Genomic DNA, 19007 nt, shown 5'->3' with positions numbered 1-19007 from the left:
GGTAACACACACTCAGTCACTCTCACTCACTGGTAACACACACTCACTCTCACTCACTGGTAACACACTCACTCTCACTCACTGGTAACACACACTCACTCACTCTCACTCGCTGGTAACACACACTCACTCACTCTCACTCACTGGTAACACTCACTCACTCTCACTCACTAGTAACAGACACTCACACACTCTCACTCACTCTCACTCACTGGTAACACACAATCACTTTCACTCACTAGTAACACACTCACTCACTCACTCTCACTCACTCTCACTCACTAGTAACACACACTCACACACTCTCACTCACTGGTAACACACACTCACTCTCACTCACTAGTAACACACACTCACTCTCACTCACTGGTACCACACTCTCACTCACTCTCACTCACTGGTAACACACTCTCACTCACTCTCATTCACTGGTAACACACTCTCACTCACTCTCACTCACTGGTAACACACTCTCACTCACTCTCATTCACTGGTAACACACTCTCACTCACTCTCACTCACTGGTAACACACTCTCACTCAGTCTCACTAGTAACACACTCTCACTCACTCACTCACTGGTAACACACTCTCACTCACTCTCACTCACTGGTAACACACACTCACTCACTCTCACTCACTGGTAACACTCACTCACTCTCACTCACTGGTAACACACTCACTCTCACTCACTGGGAACACACACTCACTCTCACTCACTGGTAACACACTCACTCACTCTCACTCACTGGTAACACACACTCACTCTCACTCACTGGTAACACACTCACTCTCACTCACTGGTAACACACACTCACTCACTCTCACTCACTGGTAACACTCACTCACTCACTCTCACTCACTGGTAACACACACTCACTCTCACTCACTGGTAACACACTCACTCACTCACTGGTAACACACTCACTCACTCACTCTCACTCACAAGTAACAGACACTCACACACTCTCACTCACTGGTAACACACAATCACTCTCACTCACTAGTAACACACTCTCTCACTCACTCTCACTCACTAGTAACACACACTCACATACTCTCACTCACTCTCGCTCACTGGTAACACACACTCACTCTCACTCACTAGTAACACACACTCACTCACTCTCACTCACTGGTAACACACACTCACTCACTCTCACTCACTAGTAACACACACTCACTCACTCTCATTCACTGGTGCCACTCTCACTCACTGGTAACAGACACTCACACACTCTCACTCACTCTCACTCACTGGTAACACACAATCACTCTCACTCACTAGTAACACACACTCACTCACTAGTAACACACACTCACTCTCACTCATTAGTAACACACACTCACTCACTCACTCACTCTCACTCACTGGTAACACACACTCACTCACTCTCACTCACTGGTAACACACACTCACTCACTCTCACTCACTGGTAACACACACTCACTCACTAGTAACACACACTCACTCTCACTCATTAGTAACACACACTCACTCACTCACTCACTCTCACTCACTGGTAACACACACTCACTCACTCTCACTCACTGGTAACACACACTCACTCTCACTCACTGGTAACACACACTCACTCACTCACTCACTGGTAACACACACTCACTCTCACTCACTGGTAACACACACTCACTCACTCTCACTCACTGGTAACACACACTCACTCACACTCACTGGTAACACACACTCACTCACTCTCACTCACTGGTAACACACACTCACTCACTCTCACTCACTGGTACCACACTCTCACTCACTCTCACTCACTGGTAACACACACTCACTCACTCTCACTCACTGGTAACACACACTCACTCACTCTTACTCACTGGTAACACACACTCACTCTCACTCACTAGTAACACACACTCTCGCTCACTAGTAACACACATTCACTCTCACCCACTAGTAACACACACTCACACACTCTCACTCACTCTCACTCACTGGTAACACACAATCACTCTCACTCACTAGTAACACACACTCACTCACTCTCACTCACTCTCACTCACTGGTAACACACACTCACTCTCACTCACTAGTAACACACACTCACACTCACTCACTCTCACTCACTGGTAACACACACTCACTCACTCTCACTCACTGGTAATTCACACTCACTCACTCACTCACTCACTCTCACTCACTAGTAACACACACTCACCTACTCTCACTCACTCTCACTCACTGGTAACACACACTCACTCTCACTCACTGGTAACACACTCACTCACTCTCACTCACTCACTCTCACTAGTAACACACACTCACTCTCACTCACTAGTAACACACTCTCACTCATTCTCACTCACTAGTAACACACTCACTCACTCTCACTCACTGGTAACACACACTCACTCACTCTCACTCACTAGTGACACACTCTCACTCACTCTAACTCACTAGTAACACACTCTCACTCACTCTCACTCACTGGTAACACACACTCACTCACTCACTCACTGGTAACACACTCTCACGCAGTCTCACTCACTAGTAACACACTCTCACTCACTCTCACTCACTGGTAACACACACTCACTCACTCACTCACTGGTAACACACACTCACTCACTCTCGCTCACTAGTAACACACTCTCACTCACTCTCACTCACTGGTAACACACACTCACTCACTCACTCACTAGGAACACACACTCACTCACTCTCACTCACTAGTAACACACTCTCACTCACTGGTAACACACTCTCACTCACTCTCACTCACTGGTAACACACTCTCACTCACTCTCACTCACTGGTAACACACACTCACTCTCACTCACTGGTAACACACTCTCACTCACTCTCACTCACTCTCACTCACTGGTAACACACTCTCACTCACTCTCACTCACTCTCACTCACTCTCACTCACTCTCACTCACTCTCACTCACTCTCACTCACTGGTAACACACTCTCACTCACTCTCACTCACTCTCACTCACTCTCACTCACTCTCACTCTCTCTCACTCACTCTCACTCACTGGTAACACACTCTCACTCACTCTCACTCACTCTCACTCACTCTCTCTCACTGGGACCAAACTCTCACTCACTGGTAACACACACTCACTCTCACTCACTCTAATTCACCGGTGCCACTCTCTCACTCACTGGTAACATACACTCACTCACTCTCACTCACTGGTAACACACACTCACTCACTCTCACTCACTGGGACCAAACTCTCACTCACTGGTAAAACACTCTCGCTCACTCTCATTCACTGGTAACACACTCGCTCTCACTCACTGATAACACACACTCACTCACACTCACTCACTCTCACTCACTCTCACTCACTGGGACCAAACTCTCACTCACTGGTAAAACACTCTCGCTCACTTTCATTCATTCTCATTCATTCTCATGGCTATTTTTCTGCTGATTAAGGTTTTTAATTTATCTCTGGATTCCATTTTCTATCTGCAGGACTTGGCACAGTACGTCAATGAAGTGAAACGAGACAATGAGTGCCTACGAGAGATTAAGCAGTTCCAGCACTGTATTGATAACTTGGTAAGTTTGGTTACCTCTCTGTCTTAGCTGAACATTTGCCATGCCAGATTGAAATGTTGTGGATGAATTGTGTTTGTGGTACGTGCCACTATCTGTGTTTCAGAATCAGCCTCTCACAATGTACGGACGTCCCAAAGTGGATGGCGAGGTGCGATTAACGACATTGGACAAACGCACGCGGCAGGATAGGTGAGTAGCATTGACCTCTCAATGACTCCATGTTTCAGAGTCCCAACTATCGGAGCTTAAAGAGCTGATCTCTGCTTACGGTGAAGTATCAGAATTCACAGCAAGGATCAGGAATTAGTGTAGAATACCGACTACAGCACAACCTTACAGCAACTAATCACGTGCAATGGCTTCCCATTGACTGTAAGCCTCTCTGTCCGGACGATGTATCAAAGCTATTCTGATCTCGGACCAGACCCCAACAGTGACTCAGATACTGGACACAAACACAATATTTTATTTTATTGTGTAAGACTGTGAGGAAAGGATATCTCGCCCCAGGAGTGATTTCACAAAGAAATGGGGATATCGGGAGTGACCGACCCGATTGGGGACAGAACCCCGGAGCGCGATATTCGCCGGGATTCCTGCCGTAGTGTTGAGAAACATGCCACTATTTAACGTCCATCTGGCTAGATCGAGGGCCACAGTGGGGAACTCCCCAACGAGGCCGCACTTAGCCCCGTTTTCTGCACTGACGAGCTGTGGTCATGGGAACTCCTCAGTGAAAACGGTGTGCCGATCTCTCGAGCTCCCGACGTGACCTGCGAACCCCAAACCGGTCGCCCCGCACGCCCTCACACCCGTGCACGTCAGCAGTCAAGGGCATTCAGCCTCTGATCTCCGGGTAAGCGGCCATCAGGACGCGTGATAACGCAGAATCGCCGAGCAGAATCTTATAGCCAAGTTCCGTACACATGAGTGCAGCCTCAACCGGGACCTGGGATTCATGTCGCATTACATTCACCCCCCACCATCTGGCCTGGGTTTGCAAAATCCTACCAACTGTCCTGGCTTGAGACAATTCACACCTCTTTAACCTGGGGCTACCCCTATCTCTCCAGTTGCTCCGTTTGCATCTGTAAAGACTTAATTACCTACAAAGACTCGCATTCAAAGTATAGTCTTGCATCTTTGACTTTGTCTATATATACAAAGTATCATATTCCCGTACCAGCCTCTCCGAACAGGTGCCGGAATGTGGCGACTAGGGGCTTTTCATAGTAACTTTATTTGAAGCCTACTCGTGACAATAAGAAATGGGGATATCGGGACTGACCGACCCGATTGGGGAGAATCCCTGTTAATGACCGAATCCGGGGTGGGGCCTGTTTTTGGATGCTCCGCCCCCTTCAAAATGGCTTCATCGAGGAGTACATCGCACGACATTGGGATAGCGTCAGGACATCACCTGAAGGCCCTCCCCAATGCTCCACCCCGATGGGCCGAATTCCTGACTGCGTGGCTAACTCATGCTCTCAGTTTTCGGGAACAGGGTGTGGCGGCTGCGGAATGTGTCCAACATCGCCACAGTCCGGGGGAGCCGTACCGCTGGCCTGGACGGGCTTTGTCCAACATCGCCACAGTCCGGGGGAGCCGTACCGCTGGCCTGGACGGGCTTTGTCCAACATCGCCACAGTCCGGGGGAGCCGTACCGCTGGCCTGGACGGGCTTTGAGGGCTGGAGGGACTGGTGGGGGGTGGTGGTGGGTGTCCGGGGGGGTGGCAAGGGGTGTCCGGGGGGGGGCGAGGGGTGTCCGGGGGGGGGGGGGGGGGGGGGGGGGCACTATCTGGCAGGCCAGGTCTTCGCGCAGCTAGCACCATGTTGTACGGCGCAACCGCTGCAGGACATCACCATGCGCAGACGTGGCCACGGCCACGGCAATTCTCCAGCCGTTTATATCGGAAAGGTCGTGTGTTTTACGTGACACGCCTGCCAGCCCCTCACCGGGCGTTGCTTCTGTGCGGGGATCTGTGACATAGCGGCAAAATCTGAAAATCCTGTATTCATCACGAAGCAAAATCACTTTGGACAAATGTATTTGGGGTTTTTGTGGATGTTGTTTGTAGTGTGGGTAAATTGGAGCAATGGATGTGGCGTATCAGGAAGCTTTTGATAAGATCCCCCACAAGAGATTAGTAAATAAAATTAGAACTCATGGATTTGGGGGGAACGTACTGGTTTTTATTGAGAAATGTTTAACAGACAGAAAACAGAGAGTACGAATAAATGGGTCATTCTCAGGATATCGGGTTGTTACCAGTCAGCTATCGCAAGAATCAGTGCTGGGGCCAGAACTGTTCAGAATCTCGATACATGGTGTGGATGTATCGACCAAATGTAAGAGGAGGTGGTGGTGTGATTGCAGCATGGTAGCACAGTGGTTAGCACAATTGCTTCACAGCTCCAGGGTCCCAGGTTCGATTCCCCGCTGGGTCCCTGTCTGTGCGGGGTCTGCACATTCTCCCTGTGTCTGCGTGGGTTTCCTCCGGGTGCTCCGGTTTCCTCCCACAAGTCCCGAAAGACGTGCTGTTAGGTAATTTGGACATTCTGAATTCTCCCTCTGTGTACCTGAACAGGCGCCGGAATGTGGCGACTAGGGGCTTTTCACAGCAACTTCACTGAAATGTAAGCCTACTTGTGACAAAAAAGATTATTATTAATTAAACAACTCACTGGAGGAGGAGGTTCCACAAATATTCCCATTCTCAATGATGGAGGAACCCAGCCCACTGTGCAAAAGACACGGCTGAAGCATTCGCAACAATCTTCAGCCAGAAGTACCGAGTGGATGATCCATCTCGGTCTTCTCCAGAGGTCCCCAGCATCACAGATGTCAGTCCTCAGTCAATACGATTCACTCCATGTGATGTCAAGAAACGGCTGAAGGCACTGGACACTGCAAAGGCTATGGACCCTGACAATATCCCAGCAATAGTACTGAAGACTTGTAATCCAGAACTTGTAGAATGTGGAACAATGTGAAAAATTGCCCAGGTGTGTCCTGTACACAAAAAATAGTTTAATCCAACCCAGCCAATTACCTCCCTATCAGTCTACTGTCCATCAGGGGCTGTTTAGTACACTGGGCTAAATCGCTGGCTTTGAAAGCAGACCAAGCAGGCCAGCAGCACGGTTCGATTCCCGTAACAGCCTCCCCGAACAGGCGCCGGAATGTGGTGACTAGGGGCTTTTCACAGTAACTTCATTGATGGAAGGAGTCATCAACAGAGCTATCAAGCGGCACTTACTCAGCAATAACCAGCTCATGGACACTCAGTTTGGGCTCTGCCAGGGTCACTCAGCTCCTGACCTCATTACAGCCTTGGTTCAAACATGCGAAAAAGAGCTGAATGCCAGAGGGGAGGTGAGAGTGACTGCCCTTTGACATCAAGGCAGCATCTGACCGAATATGGCATCAAGGAGCCCGAGCTAAACTGGAGTCAATGGGAATCAGGGGTAAACTCTCCGCTGGTTGGAGTCAAACCCGGCACAAAGGAAGATGGTTGTGGTGGTTGGAGGTCAATCATCTCAGCTCCAGGACATCACTGCAGGAGTTCCTCAGGGTAGTGTCCTCGGCCCAACCATCTTCAGCTGCTTCATAAGACCATAAGACACAGGAGCAGAATTAGGCCACTCGGCCCATCGAGTCCACTCCGCCATTCAATCATGGCTGATATTTTCTCATCCCCATTCTCCTGCCTTCTCCCCATATCCCCTGATCCCCTTATTAATCAAGAATCTATCGATCTCTGTCTTAAAGACACTCAGTGAATTGGCCTCCACAGCCACGCAGCCACATTGTGAGGCAGCTGTAATTCATGTCTATTCTCTCGCTTTCAATAGGCACATCTTCCTGTTCGACAAAGCAGTCATTGTGTGTAAGAGACGGGGCGATAACTACGAAATGAAGGAAATCATCGACTTGAGCATTTACAAGATCACAAACAACCCAACCACAGACAAGGAAAACAAGAAGGTGAGGGAGAGCCCTTTGATGTAATTACCCCTAACCTCCCACTCCTTAGATTTTTCCGATACACGGATGATATATTTACTATCTTTGAATATTTAGCAGCAGCCAGAATTTTCTTATCCTGCGCTCAAATTCACCTTTCAAATGGAGCAGTCCAATCAGCTGTCCTTGCTTGGGACCCTGCCTCTTTCATGGTGCACTGCAAGCCCACCTTCACTGGCCAGCACACACATTGGGACCCTCCCTCCTCCATGGTGCACTGTAATCCCACCTTCACTGGCCAGCACACACATTGGGACCCTCCCTTCACTGGCCAGCACACACATTGGGACCCTCCCTCCTCCATGGTGCACTCTAAGCCCACTTTCACTGGCCAGCACAGACATTGGGACTCTGTGCTATAGGGTTGGTCTGATCAGCAGCCTCGAACATAGAGGCTGAGCTGTTTGCGACCCGTGCCAGCTTGATACTGAAATAGGCACATCAAAGCTACACTGCGGGAAATGGCTGCACTGGTCAGAACATTGCTCGTTGTATATCGCGCAAACTCATAAATGGTCACGGTAATGTATCTCAATAATGTGAACAATAGAGAAGCTAGCTCCTGTGCAGTAACAACACGAGTCGTATTCGTCACGAGCATGATGCTGCCGTTAAGTCAGAAAGCTGCTCTGCCGATCACACTAATGAGTAATGTGTTATATGAATTTCAGTGCTGGTGTGATGTCAGATTTGTCGGCCGAACACCCCAACAATAGGGGATCGTAGCAAACAATATGTCCCTTCAGCTGGTTGCAATAACAATAATCACTTATTATCACAAATAGGCTTCAATGAAGTTGGGGCCTCACGGTAGCATGGTGGTTAGCATCAATGCTTCACAGCTCCAGGGTCCCAGGTTCGATTCCCGGCTGGGTCACTGTCTGTGTGGAGTCTGCACGTCCTCCCTGTGTGTGCGTGGGTTTCCTCCGGGTGCTCCGGTTTCCTCCCACAGTCCAAAGATGTGCGGGTTAGGTGGATTGGCCATGCTAAATTGCCCGTAGTGTAAGGTTAATGGGGGGATTGTTTGGTTACGGGTATACGGGTTACGTGGGTTTAAGTAGGGTGATCATTGCTCGGCACAACATCGAGGGCTGAAGGGCCTGTTCTGTGCTGTACTGTTAAAAAAAAAGTTACCGTGAAAAGCCCCTAGTCGCCACATTCTGGCGTCTGTTCGGGGAGGCAGGAACGGGAATTGAACCATGCAGCTGCTTTGTTCTGCATTACAAGCCAGCTATTTAGCCCACTGTGCTAAACCAGCCCCAGTAATAGGCAAAGTGCTGACCACACCCAACCAACCCTTGCTTGCAAAATCCCAAACACAATGTCCAACAATCAATCATATTCCATGATTGGATAACATTTACTAAATAACCCTGAATGTGTTCAAATTACTTGAATGACAAATTGAGATTATCAATTGGGCTGGCAGTGCTGGAAGCCACTTTATTCACACACAGGATTTTACCATTTGCAGAAAGAATGAACATGTTCACATTTTCCCCTTTTTTATCCAAACAAAAGCTTGTCCCCATGGCAATGTCTTGACCAATCAGAGTTGAATTTCCTGGTTTGAAATTAAACAAAGGCTTGGCAGTTAATTGTTCACTGGTGCATCCTTAATGGCAACAACTCTGCCAATCAGAGTCCACTTACATGCAGTATGAATTGTTGTTCCCTCTGAGATTTGGTATCGTCACCAATCTGTTTGGATGAGTGCAAAACAAAGAGCTTCAAAAGAAAGTCTATTTTCTTCAGTAACAATCAAGTTCTGTACTCCCAAGTCATGAGTTAATAAATTTGTCCAACACAATTCCTCTTTCACAAAACCATGTTGACTTTGCCTGATTGTATTCAGATTTTCTAAATGTTCTGCTGCTACTGTTGTTCTATTAATAATGTTGGTGAACCACAAGCCTTTCCCTTATATCGATCAAATGACCACACAACCAGTTAGTTAATTCAAAAGATGGTTTATTTACATACACAAGAGTTATCTCAACATGCAAACACAATATCTACTACGCGTTAAACTACACCTATCAGCTACAATAACCTATACTTAACTTCAGGGCGACCGGCACTGTGCAGATGGATAAGGCCTTTATCTGGATTTCACTTGGCTGGTTCGAAGAAAGTGGCTCTGTCTCTGCTGGGCTGATCCGTCAGGTAGCGATCGTTGGTCTTGAACTTAGCTGGCTGTTCCTCCTGCAATTGGGTTGGCACAGGCCGGATCCAAGAGAGTGAGAACACATGGCTGAGCTCTCTTTTATCCCTCTGGGATTTTGCGCTCTTTGGGGCGTTCCTTAACCTTGGACCCAATAGTTCGATAGGGCTCTGATCACTGTCTTCGATTTCGGCCAATAAAGGGGTGGGTGCCTTGGTAGCTGGGTGGGTCCTTAGCGGTCATTGACCTTGGCAGTTGGGCTTTCTGAGTAAGGGGAGTGATGCCGATTACTCTGTGGCTGCACCGGTTGCCTGATTGGAGTTCTATTGTCCTGGGAAAATGGGCCTTTGAAATGCAAATGAGCGGGGGTTTCGATCAGGTCTGGTTACCTGCGTTTTAGATACACACAGGCTGTGTATCTGTCTGAGTCCTGGGTTGGCCATAATTCCCATGGTACTTTGCAGGTGGCCACCTTAGATGGCTATATTCCGTCCTCTTGATCCTGAACGAGAAAGGTGGTGGATCACAGTATCGATCCCTGTTCATCATAGACATATAGACATAGAACATACAGTGCAGAAAGAGGCCATTCAGCCAATCCAGTCTGCACCAACCCACTTAATCCCTCACTTCCATCCTATCCCCGTAACCCAATAACCCCGCCTAACCTTTTTGGTCACTAGGGGCAATTTAGCATGGCCAATCCACCTAACCCGCACATATTTGGACTGTGGGAGGAAACTGGAGCATCCGGAGGAAACCCACGCAGACACGAGTAGAACGTGCAGACTCCGCACAGACAGTGACCCAGCGGGGAATCAAACCTGGGACCCTGGCGCTGTGAAGCCACAGTGCTATCCACTTGTGCTACCGTGCTGCCCACTAAAAAGTGACGAGGGCGGGATTCCAACCAGCGCATGCAGAGGATTAGCAGCCCATCGCCTTCTCGGCCACCTCATCCCACAGACTCCTTGGTGGACCTGGCACCCTTGGTGAAGGCAAGGTTCTACTCTACTCTATCTTATTGTTTGGGACATTTACCTAATATTTCATTAATACATTGCTAAATTAATTAGTCGCTAATGGTTACCGTAATCAGGTCTCTATAAAACATTTAATTTATCCGATTGGTACATGAATTTAATTTTGTTGAATTCCAAAGAAGGGGGATGGGACTGTATATATCGGGGAGCGGGGAGGCTTTTGCTCTCCATATACGGAGTCGGAGTGTCTGAATAACACTGCAGATTATTGCAATTACTAGAAGGGCCTTGACTATGTATGAAAGGGGTTCCATTTGGCAATGTTTTCGCACCAAGTGGGGTTTTGATGTCTGTCTTTATGTGTGAAATGAAATGAAATGAAAAATGAAATGAAAATGGCTTATTGTCACGAGTAGGCTTCAATGAAGGTACTGTGAAAAGCCCCTAGTCATGGTGTAGTGTCCGGGCTGGGGGTGGCCTGTTGTGTAGTAGTGTTCGGGGCTGGTGTGGGGTTTGTAACAAAAGTCCGTTGCGCGCGCAGTTGCAGAAGTCCAGCGATGATCCAAACGCAGGTCAGCAGTCCTTGCTTCATCCTGTGTTGTCTGTTTTCCGGGTAATCCTGGGGGTGCAAGCATAGTATCTGTTATTATCTTTGGTTAATATCTCGTTTTATTAGTCTTTCTCTCCTTACTCCAATTACCCGTAATTGTCGCCATGTGTGACTCTCTCATTTTTTGTTGAAATACTATTTTGGAGAGACAAGAAATGCAAATGTTTAAAGTACAGAGACGCAGGGAGTGGGCGGACAATTTCATCGACCAGTCTTTTCTTTACTTGCAACCAATGGTGGTTGAGGCTTATCTTCAGCAGCTGAATTTCAGGGTGGCCAGTTTTATAGAGTTTGGTCCCAGGGTTCAGAGGTAGTTTGCGTGCAGCAGCGAGTATAGCAGCAGTGATTAGCAACCAATTGTGTCATATGTGTAAATAGCAGGTGGGGAATGACCAGGGGTCGCGGAAGGTAAAGGTAAAGGAAGTGGCAAAATGCATTCTTTATACCACAGCCAAAGGGAGAGTAGAGAAGGTGAAACTAAAACCTGCCAAAGGTAACGCAGAGTGTAGAGAACCATTCCAGAGCACATGAAGTGACGGGAACAGGGTAGCATGGTGGTTAGCATAAATGCTTCACAGCTCCAGGGTCCCAGGTTCGATTCCCGGCTGGGTCACTGTCTGTGTGGAGTCTGCACGTCCTCCCCCTGTGTGCGTGGGTTTCCTCCGGGTGCTCCGGTTTCCTCCCACAGTCCAAAGATGTGCGGGTTAGGTGGATTGTCCATGCTAAATTGCCCGTAGTGTCCTAATAAAAAGTAAGGTTAGGGGGGGGGGGGGGGGTTGTTGGGTTATGGGTATAGGGTGGATACGTGGGTTTGAGTGGGGTGATCGTGGCTCGGTACAACATTGAGGGCCGAAGGGCCTGTTCTGTGCTGTACTGTTCTATGTTCTATGAACATGAGGTTTGTGTGGGCCACTGCGGGATAAGAATGGGTGGAATTCCCGGGTAGGGCGGGGATTAGTGCCTTTACTCCACTACCCGAGCTTAACTGACCGGATGCATTTGGGGTCCTCAGGTAGGGCGGGGATCAGTGCTGTTATTCCCTACCTGAATGACCTGGGTGGACGGTAAGAGTTTGCAGTCGTGTGGAAACTTGTCATAAAGACTGGGAGAGCAGGGATCTGTTTCTCGACAGACATGTGCCCTTAACTGACATTGGGTATCGTACCCTCGAATCAGAAGAGTAATTGTGTGTCGGGCGACATGAATTAAAACCATGTAGTAGACAAAAAAGAAGGAAAAAGGCGGGCAGGCTCCATCATCAAGGTCCTAGATCTTGTCCTGTGTAATGAGACAGGATTGATTCATGATCTCATAGTTAGGGATCCTCTCGGAAGGAGCGATCACAATATGGTGGAATTTAAAATACAGATGGAGGGTGAGAAAGTAAAATCAAATACTAGCGTTTTGTGTTTAAACAAAGGAGATTACAATGGGATGAGTGAAGAACTAGCTAAGGTAGACTGGGAGCAAAGACTTTATGGTGGAACAGTTGAGGAACAGTGGAGAACGGGCAGCACGGTAGCATTCTGGATAGCACAATCGCTTCACAGCTCCAGGGTCCCAGGTTCGATTCCGGCTTGGGTCACTGTCTGTGCGGAGTCTGCACATCCTCCCCGTGTGTGCGTGGGTTTCCTCCGGGTGCTCCGGCTTCCTCCCACAGTCCAAAGATGTGCAGGTTCGGTAGATTGGCCATGATAAATTGCCCTTAGTGTCCAAAATTGCCCTTAGTGTTGGGTGGGGTTACCGAGTTATGGGGATAGGGTGGCGGTGTTGACCTTGGGTAGGGGGTAGGGTGCTCTTTCCAAGAGCTGGTGCAGACTCGATGGGCCGAATGGCCTCCTTCTGCACTGTAAATTCTATGTAAACCTTCCAAGCGATTTTTCACAGTGCTCAGCAAAAGGTTTTTACCAACAAAAAGGAAGGACGGTAGAAAGAGGGAAAATCGACCGTGGATATCTAAGGAAATAAGGGAGAGTATCAAATTGAAGGAAAAAGCATATAAAGTGGCAAAGATTGCTGGGAGACTAGAGGACTGGGAAATCTTTAGGGGGCAACAGAAAGCTACTAAAAAAGCTATAAAGAAGAGTAAGATAGAGTATGAGAGTAAACTTGCTCAGAATATAAAAACAGACAGTAAAAGTTTTTACAAATATATAAAACAAAAAAGAGTGGCTAAGGTAAATATTGGTCCTTTAGAGGATGAGAAGGGAGTTTTAATAATGGGAGATGAGGAAATGGCTGAGGAACTGAACAGGTTTTTTGGGTCGGTCTTCACAGTGGAAGACACAAATAACATGCCAGCGCTGGATAGAAATGATGCTATGACAGATGAGGACCTTGAGAGGATTGTTATCACTAAGGAGGTAGTGATGGGCAAGCTAATGGGGCTAAAGGTAGACAAGTCTCCTGGCCCTGATGGAATGCATCCCAGAGTGCTAAAAGAGATGGCTAGGGAAATTGCAGTTGCACTAATGATGATTTACCAAAATTCACTAGACTCTGGGGTGGTCCCGGTGGATTGGAAATTAGCAAACGTGACACCACTGTTTAAAAAAGGAGGTAGGCAGAGAGCGGGAAATTATAGGCCAGTGAGTTTAACTTTGGTACAGTAGTCCCCCTTTATAACGCGGGTGTTGGGGTCCAAGACCCCAACCCGCGTTGCATTCGGGCCGCGGATATCCACGATGGGGGTTTTAAATTTATTTTAAAATCTATGCATGCGCTTCCCATTGTGAGTCTACGGGGGGGGGGGGGGGGGGGGGGGGCGGGGGGAGAGGTCATACCCTCTTAGACTCACAATGGGAAGCGCATGCATAGATTTTAAAATAAATTTAAAACCCCCATCGTGGATCGTGAATTAAAACAAGCACTGCTGCATTTTTAACAACTTAAAAGTTGGATTGGAGGGAGAGAGCAGCCGGCAGTGTCAATTTCAGCAGCCGGCTGATTGTTTCAGTGAGAGAGCAACTTCCCTCTCCGGATCAAAGTGAGCCAGCCGCTGAAATTGACACTGCCGGCTGCTCTCTCCCTCCAATCAGCCGGCAGTGTCAATTTCAGCGGCCGGCTCACTTTGATCCGGAGAGGGTTAAACGATTCCACGGACGGATGTTAAGGGAAAGCTGAACATGTTTTTTTTTAAATGCCAAGAGGACATTAATCGGCTGCTGTAAAGCGGACGTTTGAAAAAGTTGATGGCGGACCACAAAAAGTCAAATTTCATTTTGTATTATTCATTCATCTGGTAAGGTCTCCGAAACGTCATTTTGTGCTTGGGACGGATGTGTGCAAACTGAGCAAAGATTCTTCAAAAAAAGGTAGCGGCCGGCTGCTCTCTCCCTCCAATCAGCCGGCAGTGTCATTTTCAGCGGCTTCCCTCTCCGGATCAAAGTGAGCCGGCCGCTGAAATTGACACTGCCGGCTGATTGGAGGTAGAGAGCAGCCGGCGTGTCAATTTCAGCGGCCGGCTCACTTTGATCCGGAGAGGGAAGCTGACAGTTGGGGTCCATAAGCCCCCCCGCCGTATATTGCGGAGCGCGGTATAACGGGGGACTACTGTAGTAGGGAAGATGCTGGAATCTACCATCAAGGAAGAAATAGCGAGGCATCTGGATAGAAATTGTCCCATTGGGCAGACGCAGCATGGGTTCATAAAAGGCAGGTCGTGCCTAACTAATTTAGTGGAATTTTTTGAGGACATTACCAGTGCAGTAGATAATGGGGAGCCAATGGATGTGGTATATCTGGATTTCCAGAAAGCCTTTGACAAGGTGCCACACAAAAGGTTGCTGCACAAGATAAAGATGCATGGCATTAAGGGTAAAGTAGTAGCATGGATAGAGGATTGATTAATTAATAGAAAGCAAAGAGTGGGGATTAATGGGTGTTTCTCTGGTTGGCAATCAGTAGCTAGTGGTGTCCCTCAGGGATCCGTGTTGGGCCCACAATTGTTCACAATTTACATAGATGATTTGGAGTTGGGGACCAAGGGCAATGTGTCCAAGTTTGCAGATGACACTAAGATGAGTGGTAAAGTGAAAAGTGCAGAGGATACTGGAAGTCTGCAGAGGGATTTGGATAGGTTAAGTGAATGGGCTAGGGTCTGGCAGATGGAATACAATGTTGACAAATGTGACGTTATCCATTTTGGTAGGAATAACAGCAAACGGGATTATTATTTAAACGATAAAATATTAAAGCATGCTGCTGTGCAGAGAGACCTGGGTGTGCTAGTGCATGAGTCACAGAAAGTTGGTTTACAGGTGCAACAGGTGATTAAGAAGGCAAATGGAATTTTGTCCTTCATTGCTAGAGGGATGGAGTTTAAGACTAGGGAGGTAATGTTGCAATTGTATAAGGTGTTAGTGAGGCCACACCTGGAGTATTGTGTTCAGTTTTGGTCTCCTTACTTGAGAAAGGACGTACTGGCACTGGAGGGTGTGCAGAAGAGATTCACTAGGTTAATCCCAGAGCTGAAGGGGTTGGATTATGAGGAGAGGTTGAGTAGACTGGGACTGTACTCATTGGAATTTAGAAGGATGAGGGGGGATCTTATAGAAACATTTAAAATTATGAAGGGAACAGATAGGATAGATGCGGGCAGGTTGTTTCCACTGGCTAGTGAAAGCAGAACTAGGGGACATAGCCTCAAAATAAGGGGAAGTAGATTTAGGACTGAGTTTAGGAGGAACTTCTTCACCCAAAGGGTTGTGAATCTATGGAATTCCTTGCTCAGTGAAGCAGTTGAGGCTCCTTCATTAAATGTTTTTAAGGTAAAGATAGATAGTTTTTTGAAGAATAAAGGGATTAAGGGTTATGGTGTTCGGGGGGGAAAGTGGAGCTGAGTCCACAAAATATCAGCCATGATCTAATTGAATGGCGGAGCAGGCTCGAGGGGCCAGATGGCCGACTCCTGCTCCTAGTTCTTATCAGAACTTGAACACCTTAATACTTAGGCGGTGTCTCTTTCTCAGCATCTGGACACCTCAGGGTTCTTTACCAAACAGTGTTGTAAAGGCAATACCGAAATGAGAGGCAGTATCTGAATCATCACCATCTCCCGGTTGCCAGACTCGTGTCTGCCATTTTTGTGCCTTGGCCGCGTGGCCGTTGGATAATCCGAATCGTCGTGTCTTACTATTCTGCAAGAGTTGTCGCGGTGCCAAACAGGGGATTGTTTGTTGTGAGGCGTAGGGGCGGTGGGAGTGGAGGGCAAGTTACTGTGGTCGGGCGGTGGCTGTGGTGGTGGCTGTGGGAGGGCATATAGGGGGTCAAAGATATCTAAGTCATGGTTCCGGGGGCTGGGGTGACTGCGGGCAGAGAGATTGCGCCAGTGTTCAGGGATAGTAATCAAATCCGGGAGGCTCTCGCTGTTGTCGGAGTCACGTTCCATGTGAAAGTCTGTATCTGTGGGCGGAGACAAGTTCGGGTCTGTGGGCGTGGACAAGGGATAAATGCCGGCATGGCTGGGGGAGGGTTGGCGTAGGGGTTAGACTAGGTTGTCGATGGGGCGGGGCGTAATCGTCTTCTATTGCTGTGGTGGGAGTGGCTACATTGTGATCCATAGACTTTGAGTTGGTTGATGTGGAACCAACCAGTTTTACCGTTGGGGTACGTTATCTTGTTCACGGAGGGGCTCACTTTGTCGGAAATGTAGTCGGGTCCTGCAAATTTTGGAGAGAGGAAAGAACTGGGGTTGTAAAGTGAAACCATTACTTGCTGACTGACTGTGTACTCTATGGGGTTTTGTCAAAGCAGGTTTTACTCTGCTTCCATCTAGCGCCTAATCGGACAGCTGCAGCGAGCTGTGCTGCTTCAGTGTTATCTATAACCTGTTGGACTGCTTTTTCATGGGTGAGGGCGGTTACTGTAGGGCTTGCCAAATCAAGGCCGAATAAATATTCAATACCCTTCATGGGCCGTCTGGTCCTGAGAGTGTTGGGGGTGGAACCTGTGGAACTGGAAACGGTATTCCGAATAAACATGAGAGTAAATGGGAGGCCGTGCCCCACGTGGTATTGTTCTGTTGCAGCATCTTCCTAATGGTCGCTTTTAAAGTTTGATCCATTCTCTCGAAAATGCCACCGGATTGGGGGTGATATGCTATATTGGATTGGATTGGATTTGTTTGTCAAGTGTACCGAGGTACAGTGAAAAGTATTTTTCTGCAAGCAGCTCAACTGATCATTAAGTACATGGGAAGAAAAGGGAATAAAAGAAAATACATAATAGGGCAACACAATATATACAATGTACTACATAAGCACCGGCATCGGATGAAGCATACAGGGTGTAGTGTTAATAAGGTCGGTCCATAAGAGGGTCATTTAGGAGTCTGGTGACAGTGGGGAAGAAGCTGTTTTTGAGTCAGTTCGTGCGTGTTCTCAGACTTCTGTATCTCCTGCCCGATGGAAGAAGTTGGAAAAGTGAGTAAGCCGGGTGGGAGGGATCCTTGATTATGCTGCCCGCTTTCCCCAGGCAGCAGGAGATGTAGATTGAGTCAATGGATGGGAGGCAGGTTCGTGTGATGGACTGGGCGGTATTCACGACTCTCTGAAGTTTCTTGCGGTCCTGGGCCGAGCAGTTGCCATACCAGGCTGTGATGCAGCCCAATAGGATGCTCTCTATAGTGCATCTGTAAAAGTTGGTAAGGGTTAATGGGGACATGCCGAATTTCCTTAGTTTCCTGAGGAAGTATAGGCGCTGTTGTGCTTTCTTGGTGATAGCGTCGACGTGAGTGGATCCGGACAGATTTTTGGTGATGTGCACCCCTAGGAATTTGAAACTGCTCACCATCTCCACCTCGGCCCCGTTGATGCTGACAGGGGTGTGTACAGTACTTTGCTTCCTGAAGTCGATGACCAGCTCTTTAGTTTTGCTGGCATTGAGGGGGGGGGGGGGGGGTGCCGGGGAGGGGGGGGGGTTGGTTGGGGAGGGTGCGTGCTGGGGAGGGAGGGGGGGGGGTGCATGCCGGGGGGGGGAAGGAGCTTGCCGGGGAGGGAGTGGGAAGGTGCTTGCCGGGGAGGGGGGGGGATGCGTGTCGGGGAGGGAGTGGGGGGGTGCTTGCCGGGGAGGGAGTGAGAAGGTGCTTGCCGGGGAGGGGGGGAGGCTATCTGCCTGGCCAGGTGCCAGCTGGCAACAGTCGCGACCATGCAGCCCACGGCACCTGGCTGCGGGGGGGTATGGGCAATGATGACATGTTGTCTATCCCCCCCCCCCCACCCCCACTCTCCACCCCCGCAGGCCGTTATGTTTGGTGATCGCCGCCGTGGCAGGAGCCGCACTTCTACATGTTGCCCTGGGGGAGCAGGAGGAGGAGCGTGCCAGGGAGGGGGCGGAGGCTGCAGCAGGGAGGGGGCGGAGGCTGCAGCAGGGCAGCGTGCCAGGGAGGGGGCGGAGGCTGCCGCAGAGGAGCGTGCCAGGGAGGGGGCGGAGGCTGCAGCAGAGGAGCGTGCCAGGGAGGGGGCGGAGGCTGCAGCAGGGCAGCGTGCCAGGGAGGGGCGGAGGCTGCCGCAGAGGAGCGTGGCAGGGAGGGGGGCGGAGGCTGCAGCAGGGCAGCGTGCCAGGGAGGGGCGGAGGCTGCCGCAGAGGAGCGTGGCAGGGAGGAGGCGGAGGCTGCAGCAGGGCAGCGTGCCAGGGAGGGGGGCGGAGGCTGCAGCAGGGCCAGCGTTGCCAGGG

At 49.1% G+C, this 19007-nt stretch overlaps 1 protein-coding gene and 1 long non-coding RNA gene across 2 annotated transcripts in view; one reads left to right on the top strand and one right to left on the bottom strand.

The window, feature by feature from the left end:
- LOC119964110 (guanine nucleotide exchange factor VAV3-like) overlaps positions 1–7561 on the top strand; it is a 36790-nt gene extending 29229 nt beyond the window's left edge. Inside the window, exons 8-10 of the mRNA XM_038793417.1 lie at positions 3463–3549; positions 3653–3738; positions 7405–7561. Of these exons, the coding sequence (XP_038649345.1) occupies positions 3463–3549; positions 3653–3738; positions 7405–7561 (330 nt within the window). The remainder of the gene's footprint in view (positions 1–3462; positions 3550–3652; positions 3739–7404) is intronic.
- A 1425-nt stretch (positions 7562–8986) lies between these two features.
- Positions 8987–10375, bottom strand: LOC119964324. The gene is made up of 2 exons (XR_005460288.1): positions 10213–10375; positions 8987–9318 (listed from the first exon to the last, which is right to left on the bottom strand). It is a non-coding gene; the product is annotated as an uncharacterized LOC119964324 (long non-coding RNA).
- Positions 10376–19007: the final 8632 nt, after the last annotated feature.

This window comes from Scyliorhinus canicula, chromosome 4 (assembly GCF_902713615.1).
Source record: "Scyliorhinus canicula chromosome 4, sScyCan1.1, whole genome shotgun sequence".
Classification (NCBI taxonomy): Eukaryota; Metazoa; Chordata; class Chondrichthyes; order Carcharhiniformes; family Scyliorhinidae; genus Scyliorhinus; species Scyliorhinus canicula.
Note: the sequence above shows the minus strand (reverse complement) of the source record. Positions and strands in the feature narration are given on the sequence as shown.